General features: G+C 38.2%; 1 protein-coding gene across 1 annotated transcript in view; it reads left to right on the top strand.

The window, feature by feature from the left end:
* Positions 1-10664: 10664 nt before the first annotated feature.
* The window catches only part of LOC121639085 (voltage-dependent calcium channel gamma-2 subunit-like), a 63768-nt gene continuing 58203 nt past the window's right edge, over positions 10665-16229 (top strand). Inside the window, exon 1 of the mRNA XM_041984279.1 lies at positions 10665-11191. Within this exon, the coding sequence (XP_041840213.1) occupies positions 10981-11191 (211 nt within the window). The 5' untranslated portion in view covers positions 10665-10980. The remainder of the gene's footprint in view (positions 11192-16229) is intronic.

Raw genomic sequence — 16229 nt, 5'->3', positions numbered from 1 at the left:
GCTGTGACTTTGCTAGTGGCGCTGGAGCAGAGCAAAGGAAGAACATTCGAAGTAGGCCAGGTTACAGCAGGTAACGCAGAGCCATTCAAGCAAACTTGAAGCTCGTGATGAGAGCGAGAGGAACAGGACATCCTGGTTTACCCTCAGGCAACAAGGGCCAGAAAAAGGAGGTAAGAAAACGGAGGAGATAAAAGATAAAAAAGAAAAGTGTTTGGCAATGCAACAATAAGGAATTCATCCATGATGAGTTAAAAACAAAAAAAGAATGAGGGAAGACAAAGAGAAAGGAAAGAGAAGGAAAGAAATGAGCTGCACTAACCTAAATTGGACTTGTAGAAGTAGGACTCGTTCACATACGTCTCTGCAAAAGCTGCTCTAATACTCAGATCTGTATAAATGAACACTTTAAAATATAATGCACATGCACATGAATGATTCTCTGCACACTGTCAGTATTCTCTTATTCATACATTAGCTTTACATGTTTTATTCTGTAAAGGATAACTAAGACCTGAAGAAATACACCTGACATTATGTGAGAGGGGTGCCACTTTCCACTTAGTTTCTAGGTAATGTAATTCGCACTGTTCACTTAGCTGCACCCTTTGGCCATCTTGTGTTTTTAAGTTGATCTGAGCTTTGTGTTCAGAGATTGAGTTTAAGTAGGTAACGCAGGAGCAGATCTGTATTACTTTTTACCCACTCAAGTTTAATTGCTTGTGTTTTTTGAAGGTCTGTGTAAAGACTATTATTTAATCAAGACACTTCTCATGATGCACTAAGACACACACACATGCAGGGCAAAAGAGGAGGTGAATGAAGGAGGGTGTAGTCTCGGTCTTTTCTTGGTCTTAAACCTTCAAAGTTTTCATTCTGTTTTCGGGCCTGGTCTTGGTTTAAAGTGGGCAGAGTGTGGCTGGTTTTGACCAGAACATCAGCCTGTCTTGTGTTTATTTAGAACAAAGAGGCTGAACCAAACCCACAGCTGCAGTGGACTGTACCAAACCTATGAGCTAAAAGACAATAAAACATTTGACAAAGCTATTACATTGAATGTGTGTAGCCTTTGTCAATAAATTTGACAATATACACTGCTTCTCTGTTCAAATCAAAATTACAGTGCAAAAGAACTGCAATGTGGGCTGCACGGCGGTGTGGTGGTTAGCACTACAGCCTCACAGCAATCTGGCACTCTGGTTCGAATCTCAGCTGGGGGGAGGTTTGAACCTTGAGGGCGGTGGCCTTTCTGTGTGGAGTTTGCATGTTATCCCCATGTATGTGTGGGTTCTCTCTGGGTACTCCGGCTTCCTCCTACCGTCCAAAGACATGCATGTTAATTGATTACTCTAAATTCTCCCTAGGAGTGTATGCGAGTGTGAGTGGTTGTTTGTCCCTTATGTGTTGGCCCTGCGATGGACTGGTGACCTGTCCAGGGTGTACGCTGCCTCTCACCTGTTAATGCTGGGATAGGCTCCAGCTTACCCATAATGGACCAAGCAGTACAGAGAATGAATGAAAAAGAACTGCAATGTGATTTGTAATCAGGCATCACACAGCTGAAGTTTCTTTTTTTTTTTCTTATAGTTTTATAACTTGCCCAGCATCATAGCAACCAGACTGGTGGTCTGGCTGCTGTGTTCCGCCAATAAATTTGCTTTGCCAAGAGGAGCTTTATGTATATAAGGCCCCTCTTGATAATTTAAGTTTTTTTCTTTATTATTAGATTAGTCTATTGCTAAATTTACATATCGATGCTGACCTTACAAGGGGGGTGCTGGAGAGTAAACAGGAGAGAAAAAGAGAGCAAAAAAAAACAACAAAAGAGACAAAGAAACACCAGATAGAAAGTAACAGCATCAGCTGTTCAGTCTAAACAGGAGAAACCAGACAACCACCTAACAATCATCAGGAGCACCTACAAAATGATAAACAAACTGGAAAAAAAAAAGTCATGAATCACAACAAAAACATCAGCAACACAAAGGAAAAACATGAACAGTTGTAGCTGTTGGTGATTAAACCCACAGGAACACACAGTGACTGTGTCAGCATGGAGGTTAGCAACTGTGGGGGCAAAATGTCAGGCATGAGTAGTGATCAGTGATTGTGCAAATGCAACCGGGCCCTTGCACTGATCAGATATAGACCAGGGGGCCCCCAGGGCCCAGGAGCTCAGCCACCACCTCAGAGCACAAATGTCTACCAGTCCACCACAGAGACAATCAAGCATCTGCCCAGAAGATGATGAGGGCCTCAGCCAGAGCGCCCCATGGCCATGAAGCTTAATTTTCTTGTGAACAAGTACACACACAGTATGTGTTGTTCAGAAAAAAGTCAGTAAAGCTCAGTCATCAATGGTAGGACATGACCCATAAGTTCCCCTGCTCCTTTCATATTAAAACAACGCACCACTGAAATAATTATTCAGTTTATTTTCATCTGTATGCAGGAGTATTAAGAAAAATGTAGTCCTCAGGTCCTAACCATATTTTTTGTAAAAAACATTTATTTCACTTTGTTCAAAATATAAGTGAGCCTCAAACTTTAATGTAGTCAATAATTTTGTCACGGTCATCACCATGGTTTAAAAAAAATAATACATTTTTCCAATTAACTCATTCATTTATTTATTTATCTGTTTATTTATTTATATAAGATTAACAGATAAGAAGCAGATGTTGCTATTATCTATTATTCACCTCTAATTCCTGCTTTATCCTGTTTCAGGGGGCGGAGTCTATCTTGCTGTCATGAGGCTGGGTACATACATGGATTACTCCATCACACTGCTATGGACTATCGAAGTCTCCAGATCTATTTATGATTAACTTTTTTTCTTAAACAGATGTTTCTGCCATCCAAACTTTTTTCAAAGAGCAATAATATTCTCCCTTATGTGTCTTGTTCAGAAGACACTGCAAGTACTCCTTAAGACTTATGTCAGGAGGGAGGGTGCCAAGTTATATGTGAGCTTTGACAGCTTTTGTTATAAGAGCAAGCAAGCAAGTCTTACCACCAATATCACGACCTTTATGACTGCTGCAGACTTCAGTTCTGCATAAAGGAAGTATATTTTAGAAAATGGCAATATCATCTTTAACCTGAAAAGGTCTTAACAACTGATCCTTGTTAACAGAAGCTCACAACATATAGTCACTCCCAGCTCATCACATACTGTCAGGAGCCCATGCCATTATTTTTCAGAAGACTGGGTGCCTGTTTAGCATCACTTTTCAGCATGCAGGGGACTGATCTGAGGCTTCATCTTGGCAGGTTTCATTTTATATTGATTATATGGCTAAAATAGTGCTGATAACAAATTCAGCTAAAATCATTTTACCTTCTTTCTTCATTTGCTTGGACTTGGACCAGAAAAACTTACCTGACTGTCATGTCTGTTACAGTTGAGATACCCTTCATGTTGAAAAAAGAAGCTCTAAGGATACCTTGTACATAGGCAAACTAATGGCAATATGCCAATATGTGACTCTTGGAGAGAAGAAAGAATTGGTTTGCTCACAAGACCTGTGGCCTAGTCTGCTGGGACCTGAATCAGTGTCTATGTCCATCGGAGATCAGCACTGGTCCATCCATCTTTCAATCAAGTTATTTTTATTTCCTCTGTCTGCAAAACCATAAAAAATATCCTGTGTTAGGAAAATATTGTGATATTTTATCTTGACATTAATGGAGCGGTATATAGCAATGCTGAGTTTAAGTTTCATCTAAGAGGCATGCCAGATATTTAGCACTCATGTTTGTGAAGACTCTGCAGAACCCAGTCTGACTCCATGTGAAGGTTACTTTAGGCAATAATCTGATTGGGGTGGTCTCATTGAGATGAGAGCTAGTTTAGACGCTACTGAACTGTCTTCATGCCATCACTGTCCACATGCCCAAAACTCACAGGGAGGTGTGGAGACCAGAGCTGAGCAGATTGAAAATGCTCTTGGAGGAAGAATGAGTTATAAAACAACTTTTGCAGACTCTTGAACCCATTTTCCTGCTGCTGCACAGTAAAGTTGCAAACAGTAAACTGGAGCTTTGTTGATTTATTTCTCATCAAGGGTTTTTTGAAGAACTTCCAATCACGACAACTGTCCTTCGGCATTTCTTGGCCCTCTCTTTTGAAATTAATTAGCACTTTCTACTCTTTGCTATCTTTAGTGACACTGTGGGCTTTTAAATTAATCATATAATTGCCTGGTGGTCATTTCTGATAATGAATTTATAGCTCTTAACATGTTTAAAAATGAGACTTCTTCAGATTTCCCAAATTAAGATGCACATAAACATGCCAGGTGTTTATTACTTTAGACCAGCAGATCCTTTCTTGTGCCAAATGTTATACACCTAAATTCAGTGAATATATAAAGTGATGTGTTGGTAAATATAGAAATAATGATATTATCAGAAGGCTCGCTTGCCCAATAACTGTTATGTGGATGAAAGGTTTATTTATTGTCTGTAGTTAAGCTGACGCTGTTAACTTAAATTGTTGTTTCACATTTTACAATAGTGCATGAGCTCACTGACACACACTGGTGTTTTTTACACTGCATGTGATATTTATGTACTATAATTTGGTATACATGACACTGGGTCTGTGGTGCATCTGGATGAGTGTTATTTGTACAATCAAAGATATTCTGAATTTTCCACTTGTATTTTCATATTGTTGACTCTGTAGCAGCTCAGGCTGTACGCTTCTGATGAAATGTAATACTTTCCTGATTTAAATATATCTCTGACCAAACAAAAATTATTTTCTTACACCAGCCAAAGGCACAAATGTTACAGACTATTTATTCATTTATTTTGTTTAATATAGAATCACTTACAGTGTGTCCTCACAACCCATGTAAATTGACTTCCTTATTACATGTTAAACATTCAATGAATTTTGCATCAATACATTTTTGCTGCAAAAGGACTCAAAGGATATGAAGGTTTGGTATTGCACTGAATGTGTTGCTACACAAACAGGCTTTGAACAAGAGACTTTTCTGAGGGGAAACAGCAATAAATAAATAAATAAAAGACAAACTGGTGTCAGATTTTTCTTGTACAGAGTGAGTTCATATGAGGCAGCAGCAACAATGCAGTAACAATACCGTGCTGGTCATGATTAAGGGATTTGCTGTGCCTCTCCTCTTGTCTCTGGCCATCAGTAACCAGAGTGCAGCAGGGACTTGAGGCTGTGGCTGGATGAGAGGAGAGAAGGAGGAGTCGAGTAGAATGTTAAACATGTCCTCTAGACCCCAGAGGAAGAGGAAAAGGAGGAGGAGGAGGAGGAGAGGGCAGCCAACATGGCAGACTGTTCTCTCTCCACCTCTCTATGGCTCCATCTCCATCTCTTTGTATAACTTTTCTCTCCTTCCTCCCACTTTATCATCATTTTTTTGGAAACTGTTCATACTTGTCATTCTGCATACCTCTCAGATTTTGTTTGTGACTCTAATTGTATTTCACTGAGAGCATGAAATGTTATTAGGCTTAATGATTTGCGTCACTAAATGAAGTAAGGCTCATTTGATAAAAGTTCAACCTGTTCTTCCAGAATGAATGAATGAGTGATGGAAAGGAATATCATAATACCTAGTATTTTCTGCTTCCATGTAGCCTTCAAGTTATTACACCCAGATGACCACGTATCATGTTTGTCATAGCTTGTCACCAGTTTTATGTGCTGGATTACATACAATCCAAAATACAAATATATCACTTGAAGCTTTATCTTAACTTTTAAACTACAATCAGCTTTGCTTAAGCTTGATTCCAAGACTAGTCATGCTAAGATAGGTAGCTTGCCTTTACCGTAAAGTTGCAATATCTGTGTGTAAATTAATATATTATGTAAGCGCTTGTTTGTTTAATCCACACAACCCTGAAATGTGATAATATTGTAACTTTCATAAGTAGAACATCATGTGACATGGAGGAAATCATGGCTCAGAAACGATAAATAAATAATAAAAATCAAGCAATGCTTGCTAAAGCTGCAGGCATCAATGGACTAGAATTCTGTATGGAATATTATTAAAACAGGAAGTAGACTTCAAGGTATGAAACACAAACGGTTAAAGCAGCAAGGCAGTCAGACAGACCTTTTTTGTCTCATTACATGCAGATCAGACTGGTGCTGCAGTGCATGCAGCCTTTTAAAGTTTGAAGTCAACAGTTATTTATAGTATCCTCGACATGCAGCTTAGAATAATTTTACATTGTTAAAACCATGACAAAAATCAATAATTTGAATATTTTTGATCAGTAAGAGTTAGGACCAGATGTGTTTGTAATATTGTTACTTGTGTGTTTTTATGTAGAGTACTTTGTTCTACTTTTGTATAAAAAGCGCTTTATAAATGAATTTTGATTAGATTTGTATGCTGTGCCGCTCACGTTATGCATTCACACCAACTACTTCTTCAAAAGCTGCAGTGAGCAACTTTGCATATCAGAGGCAAATGGCAAATGACAGGAGGAAAACACTGAAAAATCTGAACTTTAGTACCCAGTAATCATTAAATGTTGTACAGGAATGGCACCTCCTCTGTGAGTTAGCCTGTGTATGGCATAGCCACAGCTATGCTGCTCCTTTATGTGAGTTGCATTAATTTGAAATTTTTGGTGTCATTGTTAACTTTTTGACTTTAAATCATTGTTTCATCTTTAAACGTGATGCAATAATTCATGATTATATTAGTTTTGGTTAAAAGTGTATTGTTTCTTACCTTTTGTTTTTATTATAGAGATCTACATGAGTTGAAAAGTCATTCCAGGGATTTTGAATTTCAATTTATCAGACATGAAAACTATATCACAAATAATGATATAATTTAAAACAGCATAATGCCATTTGAAGAAGCACTTCACTCAAGAAATTATTACACAATACCGTGTAAAAGCATTTAGCTACCACCTATTTCATTATACTTTGCTTCCAAGGAGCCAGACGTTATTGTAATCTTTTTAAGTGGTCATGAGCAATAGTTATCTGAAGGTCTTTCAAATTTTTCCTCTGGACATGGGCTATCCCTTCACTTATTTTTGGTCCAGTCTTCATATCCAACTATTTGAAGAGGATTTTTTTCCATGAAAAATACCAAATACACCTGTTTGACAGAATAGTATATTTTCACCAACAAGGTGATTTGTAAAAAAAAAAAAAAAAAAAAAAAAAAAAAATGTGTTGTCCATATTTTAAGGAACTTTGAGAAACCAAACAAGCAGAGCCTTAAATCATTAGGAAATTAACAGTCTCTGAAAGTGATGCCCTTAAAAAATAGGAAAAAATTCCAAGAAAGACTTGAAACAGAACCTGAGAGATGTCATCTGATACATCTACTGTCACTGAAGCCTATCAGAAATCCTATTCATGGAAACCATTATCAAGGAAGGGAGACAAAGAGCAACGGCTGAGGCATGCAAAATGTCACAAGAACTGGAGTGAATTTCAGTGGTAACAGGACTTGTAGAATGATGAATCCTCCTCAGAGCCTGGACCACAACATTATTAAAGCAGAGTGGTATCATCTTGGCAGAGAACAGAACAAATGGCAGCCAAAACCTAAAAGGAAAAAAATGCCCTAAAGAACAATCCCTGAGGATTACTTAAACATATTACAATAAAGACGGTTCAGATTGTGTTGAAGAATAAAGCTGATATGAAATATATTGACTTTCAAGTTGATTGGACTTGTACAAGCTCTTTATTTGCCATATATACTATTATTTTATAATTATTTGCATTTTGCACCTATTTCCTATTTCCTTGTCAATATTTAAAGTAATGAGAGTTGCCTCAAAACTTTTTGCTCAGTAGTCGATCATTTAGGATGTGGTGTCTAAAACCAAAATGTGGAATTATTTACATTAAAAATTTTTTTCTTAGTATGCCGCTTAGGTTGGTGTGTATGCGTCTATATGGTCCTGCCGTTTCCCATGAAAATCCCATGTGGGAACTGTGCAGCCTATCACAAGAGGGAGACAGCTGCCATGCTTCTGGAACTATAAGGAGCTGTCCATTTCAGCACCACGTAGAGGCGGCAGTAAGCACGACACTGAACACAATGACAAAAATAAACTTTCATCCCCACGCGCTTCAAGGATATATAAAAATAAATAAATAAAGATTGGATAGATTGTCCAATCACAGGTGCAGTTTGATCCTTTATTGAATTAGCTCTGACGTCATCTACTGCTTATTTGCATGAAAACTGTTTTTTTTTTTAACTTAAAGCATACTCGGCCTTCTAAGTACATGCAATATATCTGAGTGGTTTTGACAGTATTATAACCAATGTCTTTTCTGCAAGGCAAGAGGAACATATAACCGAGTCAAACATACAGAGCACGGATGAGCAACTTTTACTGCCTAATACTAAATTTATTTCTGCTGAAGCCTTTGACCGCTCGGTCAGGTGTTTTACACTCACTACTCATCCCTTTCATCATTTGTGTATGTCTCTCAACAGGAAATTAAAATACACTGTGGGCTACTAGAAAATAATAACTCACCTCTGACAACAAGGTGACACTTTATTGATTTCTGTCTTTTATGAAGAAGTCCGATGTTGGGTGTCACATACAAAACAACACCAGCGAGCCTGGAGCTTGGCACTTTATTTGTAGCGTGCAGCTCATTAAATCAGGGTCTGTCTCAAATGTACAACAATAAGTTATTAATTTCTTTTTCATATTCTAAAGTTACTTGACTATAAACTGCTTTGTCTTCCGTACTTCGGTATTCCTCAAACAAGTAGGACAATAAAAGCTTTTTTTTTTAATTAAGCATAAGGTATTTGCATATTTAAAAAAGAAATCATTCGAATTATTTTAAACGGAAAATTTTCTTTCCTTTTTCTTTCTTATTCGGTGGGCTTTTTTTTTTTTTTTTTTTTTTTTGCGTAAAGAGCTACTGCTGCAGACGAAACATCTCTCTCTTTCTCTCTCTCTCTCTCTCTCTCTCTTCCTCGCTCTCTGGTTGAGTCGATTTTTTTTTCATCCCCTGCTTCTAACCATCATCCACCCCCTCCTCTACCTCGTCCTCTCCTCTCTCCATTTCTATCTCAGCTCTGCAAAGAAGAAAAACGAGGAAACCAAGGACTGATGTGTTGCTCGGCTTGAAATTTTCTCTTCTTTTTGCGCACACAACCTCCCACCTCACGTCTGCCAGTTTGTTTGTTTGTTTGTTTTTCTTCTTCTTCTTTTCCAAAATTACTGCCCTTTGATTGCGTCCGACCATTTCTATATGATGACAGTAAGTGGCTGCGTGTCTGTGTGCGATCGTTGTTCTTCGGTTTGGCCGTGATATAACCGTCTAGGATCGTTTGGTTCCAGGAGGAAGAGGTTTCTGACGCTACGGGAAGCTTCGTCCATCTCTTCGTATCCTCCACACTCTTGCGACCGGCTGCATGACCGGTGATGCTCGGCCTCATCGCCTGGATGCGCCCCTTTCTCCGCGGTGTGCCGTCGCTACCGCTGCCCCAATCCCCTGATAGCAGATTTCCACTGTTGCCGGAGAAAGGTCTAGGGACCACATATGGAAACTGGGGATCAGAATTTTAGGAAAAAGGAAAACTAAGCAGGCTGTTGTTTGATTTTTATTCTTTTCTTTTTTCTTTTAATTTCCTTTCCTTCTTTATTTCTTTCTTCCTTTTTTTTTTTTTTTTTTTTTTTTCGTCTGTTTAGGTTTTTATTTGAAGAGGGGGGTTGCTTGTCCCTGGTTGGTTTATTTTCCATCATCTGCTAAGGAATGACTGGGTTTTATGGCAGTCATGGTACTTGTTAATATTTGGCATTATTTGGGTTCCTGTTCTTGATTTAGCGTTACATTTGATTCTGTTGATTTAAATTTGCTCTCCCATTTGTTTCAGTACATCTAGTTCTGATTTTCTCAACATATTCTGGGCCCTGCCTGTCTGTCTTGCCTGTCTCCCATCACCCTTTTCCCACTGAATACATGTTCTAATATAGCTTGATGCTTGAAATATAAAAGATGAAACTCCATGATATTCCCATTTTGGTAACATCAAGATAGTCAGATCCCATCAATGGATTGTGTCATACATTGGATGGCTCTGCTTTTGTTTCTTTTGGAGGCTTTTTAAAGAAACCAGGCCGCCAACTGTGTTAGTCTTAACCACACTCCACCCCCACCCCCTGTTTCTTCATCCCTTTTCAGTATGAATTAATTCACACTGCATGCATGCGGCTGCTCATCCATGTACAGGTGTGTGCGGATGAAAGTTTTAGTCTGTGAGTGAATGTGTGTGAAAAGGAGGATGACAGTATAAGCTGTGAATGATGGTCCATGTGGGATAAATCAAACAGTACATGAACATTATTCCATACATCACCGCTGAAGCTGTGAGGATTGTATTATATGTAACAGCTGCTTTAGTCAACTCCAAAAGCCAAAATCGGGGCGCAACAGTCAAAAGAAGCTGAGCAACATCCTCCATCTTCTCATTATCTTGGCTTTTTTTCAGAGTTTGACATTTAGAGGCCTTCAAACTCAACAAAGTAGGCCCAGATCCCAGACCAGGTCTCTTGTGGGATCTGCTAGAAGCCTGTGTTTTTAGGTCAACTTTTTTTTTTTTTTTTTTTTTTTTTTCAGAGCAGAGCAACTTTCTTCCATTTGAGGACTAGAATTTTGAAAACTTTGTAGCAGAGGGTTTTGTTGTCATCATCAAAGTGTGTTCAACCTGTGTGTTGGGCCAAACAACAAATAATCCGCCTCAAATCTTCACCCTTATCTTATTTTTCACCTGTTGCTGTATCCCCCAAAAACCAATCATACGATTTCCCCCGAGCTCCCCTAATTCCCCCGCCCCCCCAGCCATCCCCCGTTACCGTCGTCCACCCAACACCGCCCACCTCCCATTGTCCGAGCTGGCGTGGCGACGCAAACTTTCAAATATTTACTTTCTGTACATCAAGAGGAAAGGGGGCCCCCCTTTCGTGGAATGCAGCAACATGGGGGTGTTTGATCGCGGAGTTCAGATGCTGCTGACCACAGTGGGGGCCTTCGCTGCCTTCAGCCTCATGACCATCGCTGTGGGGACAGACTACTGGCTGTACTCACGTGGCGTTTGCAAGATCAAGAGTACCAACGAAAACGAGACCAGCAAGAAGAATGAGGAGGTGATGACGCACTCGGGTCTCTGGAGGACCTGCTGCCTGGAAGGTGAGCTGCAGACACAAGAGTAGCCTTAGGTACAGGCAGGGATGCCATATATACATGGAAAGATGCACCAACAACACCCTTTTCAGGCACACAAGCAGATCAATCCCTGCATGCCCACACACACATTCACACAGTTCTGCATTTGCACTCACATGCCTACACATAGGCTTACATACCCACACTATTCTGTATTCTGCATGCACTCAGCATCCATTTCAACAGACGGTCTATCTATCTATCTATCTATCTATCTATCTATCTATCTGTCTATCTGTCTATCTATCTATCTATCTATCTATCTATCTATCTGTCTATCTGTCTATCTGTCTATCTATCTATCTATCTATCTATCTATCTATCTATCTATCTATCTATCTATCTATCTATCTATCTGTCTATCTGTCTATCTATCTATCTATCTATCTATCTATCTATCTATCTATCTATCTATCTATCTATCTATCTATCAAGCTGTGACATTACTAAAATGTAGAAAAATGAATATATCGGCTTTCTTCCTGATTTTACTGTGGATCGTACAAGTAACCTGAACATTCTTGCAGACCAGTAATTATCCCAACGTACATCAAGCACAACTTAGCAAACTGCCACACTAGAATCAACAGGACCCATACGGTCCAGTCAGCTATGCAGCTAAAACATCTCTCCCACAGTCCTACTAAATGTGCACAACTAGCACCATTTATAAAGGAAAGATGAAAAATTATCTTCTTACATCATGTTTTTGTGTGACCCATTACTCATAATCATCACACACATACATTCACCATTTCTTCTCAATCCATCGTCAAATTGAATTAAACAACACCAGGTCCCACATTAACCAGATTCCCTGTGCAAATCTATGTGCTGATGACATAGATTCACTGTGTTTGTAGGATTTCTCCCATGATTCACTTGGTTTTCTTTCTGTCTGTGTGAGATTGCCACGTTTCACAGCATGTTTTATAGTAGGTAGTGTATAACAATATCTATCTAATATGGATGCTTATGACTGCAGTTTCAGGACTTTGAGTGTAAATTCTCTCAAAATCAGCTTTGTTGCTGCGTTAAATCATTCCCTGAACTTTAATTTATGTCATAAGCAGCACAGGCTTCTTACTCATGTACTGTGTGAAAGTGTGTATTCATGCATTTTCAGTCATTGTGTGGATGTTCTGAAGCGATTCTCCCTGATTGTGACCTCAGATTGTCAAATTGGTCAAGCCATGCAGGCTAATCCTGTCACACACCTTGTTATTTATCCTTACTGTAACCGAGCAATATAAAGGTAAACCATAATGAGCTAGTCACCTCAGTTCATCATTAATCCCAAAGCTATGGTAGCACAAAGCTAAGTCTAAATTTTCTGATGTTGTTATGCATCAGCAGTTGAAAAGCTAAGTGTTTCATTTCTCTTTACTTTGTCAGTGAACTTAAACTAGATTTTTTATTTTGTTTTGTTTCTGTTTTTTTTTTAAATAGAGTACATTTAATACTAAGATACGGAAGCCAAGTTTTCTCATGATAACGAAATCATTTATCTGATTAGAGAAAAAAAACTTGTTTTTTGTGAGATAACAGATTATTCAAATGCAGAGTTGTGAGGGAACTGGAGCTGCTCCTGGTCAACACAGAACCAACACAGAGAGACAAACATTCAATCAGACTGGCAGTCACACTTAGTGAGAATTTAGAGTCAAATCAGTCTAACATGCATGACTTTGAACTGTGGAAGGAAGCTGGGAGAACCCAAGCATGTACCCAAAATTGTGACATGGCTGACTGTTCGCATCACAAGAAAACGGTCCTCATTACCTCAAGATAATAAGAAAATTGTCCTGTTATCATTGGAAAAGTTCCTAATCTTGAGGTAACGATTAAAAAAGAATAATAGCCAAAAACGGCTGCTTTTAGCTTCCATACTAACAGACAACATATCACGAACATTGTTAAAAAGCAGTTTGTGAAACATTACAGACTGTTTCCTAAAGTGCATTTGTTAGAACTACTATCATTGTTCCTAATCTTGATGGAGAACTTATTTTATTTTTTTTTTTTTTTAACCTGCTACAAATGAAAAAAAAAAAAATATGGGTTTAAAATGTCCCATAAATAATGCTAAACTAATACACTGTTCATGGTCATTTAACACACAAATAAATGAAAGTGTGGTTCAATTTTTACACGCACAAATTATAAGGTTAGTATGACATCATGTGATCAGCTCCAGTTATCACTGGGAAATGTTACTTCACAGTTACTTCAGATATTTAACTAGTAGCACTCAGAGCGCATACCTACACCAAGCCATTGTCATTTTATTTATTTATTTATTTATTTATTTATTTATTTATTTATTTATTTATTTATTTATTGCCTAAGAGTTTGGGTATTATTTCTGAGTTAGACACTCTAATGGCACAATTACTTCTATTTCCCCACAGTGAAAAATTCTTTAAAAAATTCCTTGATCCAGGTGGTGATCCAGATCACCCCCAAAATTGAATCACTTGTTCTTTATTCCATTTCTGAGAGTTCCTGAAAACACAATTAAAATCTGTCCATTACTTTTTTAATTATGTTGCTAAAAGACAGAAAGACAAACCAGTGCCGCTGAAAACTTAACCTCTGCCTTGGCGGTGGTGATAATTATTTGCAACATTAAAGAAAAGTTTATTTATTGCATGTGTATAGGGTTTGTTGTAAACCAAATCTGACGAAAAGAAATCTCTTTCATATCAGCTCAGGTAGCCTGTTGACCCACTGTAGCAGAGGCTGGTGCAGTTTTATGTTGCTGATATCCTCATGTGTTCATGTTGACATTTATTTTCCTTATTTGTTACTATCTGAACAAGTTTATCCATGCATATGCTTTTTCATACCATAGTTCTTTCTTCTGAAATGTGCTGAGTCTGATATAAGAGTCAGAGGAACATCATAAAGACTTTCATGACCTGTTACTGCAGCACAGCTTTAATAATGAGGCTCAGTTCTCTGCAGTTCAGGTCACTGCGTCCATGCACACTGTGACCAGGGCTAGGAGGGAACACGTTATATTTGATTAAATTTGTTTAAATTAGGACTACAATAGATAAAGTTCCATTTTGAATGAGTAAAAGAAGGTAATTACATGTAACATGGTTCGATATTTTGACTGATGGACACAGTTAAAGTGAAGCCATTAAACAAGCAGAGGGACAGTAGTTTTTGTTTAAGACAGAGATATTTATCTTAGCATTTGAAGCCAACACAAATTAATGGCTGCTGATGCTAGCCCATTTAAGCAGCAGTGACTTCTTTGAAAAGTTTATGCCTGAACTTATACACACTTGATCAGTTACAAAGCTGCCACCATAGGCCTAATGCTAGCTATAGTTAACCTGTGACAAAAAGAAGTGAAATTGAAACAACTGCTGGGCGCTCATCCATAAAAAGTGAATAGATATTTCCAGCATTTCATGGCATAGAAATGTGAAGCAACATGGCATCTTTTTCTGTCAATAAAGGCTTGATTTTGTACAGGTACACAAAATCTACCACTGATGCAAATTATGTAGTTATGAAAAAAATGTCTCACTGTTTAAATGTATTTGATCAACAGCACTAAATGTATTCCTCTTAAAAAATCTTGGCAGAAATTGTTAAATAGTGTCATATCATCAACACTTTTGTTGATGAGAACCCAGCCGCACTAACTCACTCCACGTGATACGCTTATTTTCCTTGCTAAGTGGCTTTACTTTTCACACTATAAGCTTGCTCAGTGTCCTTGGCACCAGAGATTTGAAATGGTTAAGAGCAGAGAAGAATCTGAGAGAGCTCCAGCTTGCTCTGGTTGCCTTGCCTTCAGAGCTACAGTTTCTTTATAGCTGTATGGTGCAGAAAGGAAAATGAGAGGGATAAGGGGGGAATTGGGAGGTGATGAGAAAGAGAAGAAGGGGAAAAAAGGAAAACAGAAAGAGCAAGCAGCTCTGGTTTGCTGTCACACACCCTCAGGCATCCTGTGCTATCTTTAATACACAGGCCCACGTTCTATCTAACCTATCTTACCCCAGCTTTTAACATTATACATCACAGCGTGACTGTGATTTCTTTTTGGGACATAATGTACATGATTTGCAGATACTGGGTGAGGGACAGTTTCAGTTTTGACTTCACGGTGATCTGGTAAGCGTCACCAAACAGGAAAGACCACAAGTAGTACTTTGCAACTCAAGTCGAGCTTTGAGTTCCAGGTAGCATCTGATTGTGTTTTAGCATTAATGCTCCAGCAAATGTGAGTGTCTGTGTGTGAAGCAGACTGTGTCAGAATTAGAATCCATTACAGCATTGACATTAATCATCCTAATAACCAACAGCTCCAGTATTTCTGCCATGCTGATTGTTGACAGAGCCTCACTATGCTGCCGCTTTATCTAAAGCTGCAGCGAGTGATATGCCAGGAGAGGGAGTAACTAATTACATGGAATCAGATTACAAAAAATAATCTGCTGGTACAAAATAAAAATGCAGATCACCTCTTTATCTAAAGCTTCACTAAGTGGTTCTGTGGCTGGGGAGGACAGATTACACATAATCTGATTACTAAAGTAATCTGATTGGAAAGAAATAAAATATTGCATGTGAGCTCTGATATCAATCACAAGTTAGGTATTCATTACAGGTGATGATTGCAGTTTATGTTATTTTATATTTAATATGTTTATATTATATTATATTGTTGCACAACAATAGTAGCAGATCATGTAGAACAGGAAGTGATTATTTCAAGTCCAAAAGTCACCTGGAGCCGTGGTCTTGCAGTCCTTATGCCCAGTGATAAGCCCAGAGTTTATTTAGTTATGGTTTGCATTCCCAGTTGTTGATTTTCTGTGAAACGTCTCATAGTTTGTAAAAGAGTTTTCATTTTTTTAAAGAGATGTTGCTTTTCTTGGATACTATAAAAAAAACATAATATTTTGCTTATATTTTAGTCCACATTGCTCTACAACATTTGATTTAATAATCACAATATTAATGGAAGTCCTTTATTTCA

The sequence above is a fragment of the Melanotaenia boesemani genome, chromosome 4 (assembly GCF_017639745.1).
Source record: "Melanotaenia boesemani isolate fMelBoe1 chromosome 4, fMelBoe1.pri, whole genome shotgun sequence".
Classification (NCBI taxonomy): domain Eukaryota; kingdom Metazoa; phylum Chordata; class Actinopteri; order Atheriniformes; family Melanotaeniidae; genus Melanotaenia; species Melanotaenia boesemani.
This window is presented reverse-complemented; position numbering and strand designations above follow the sequence as displayed.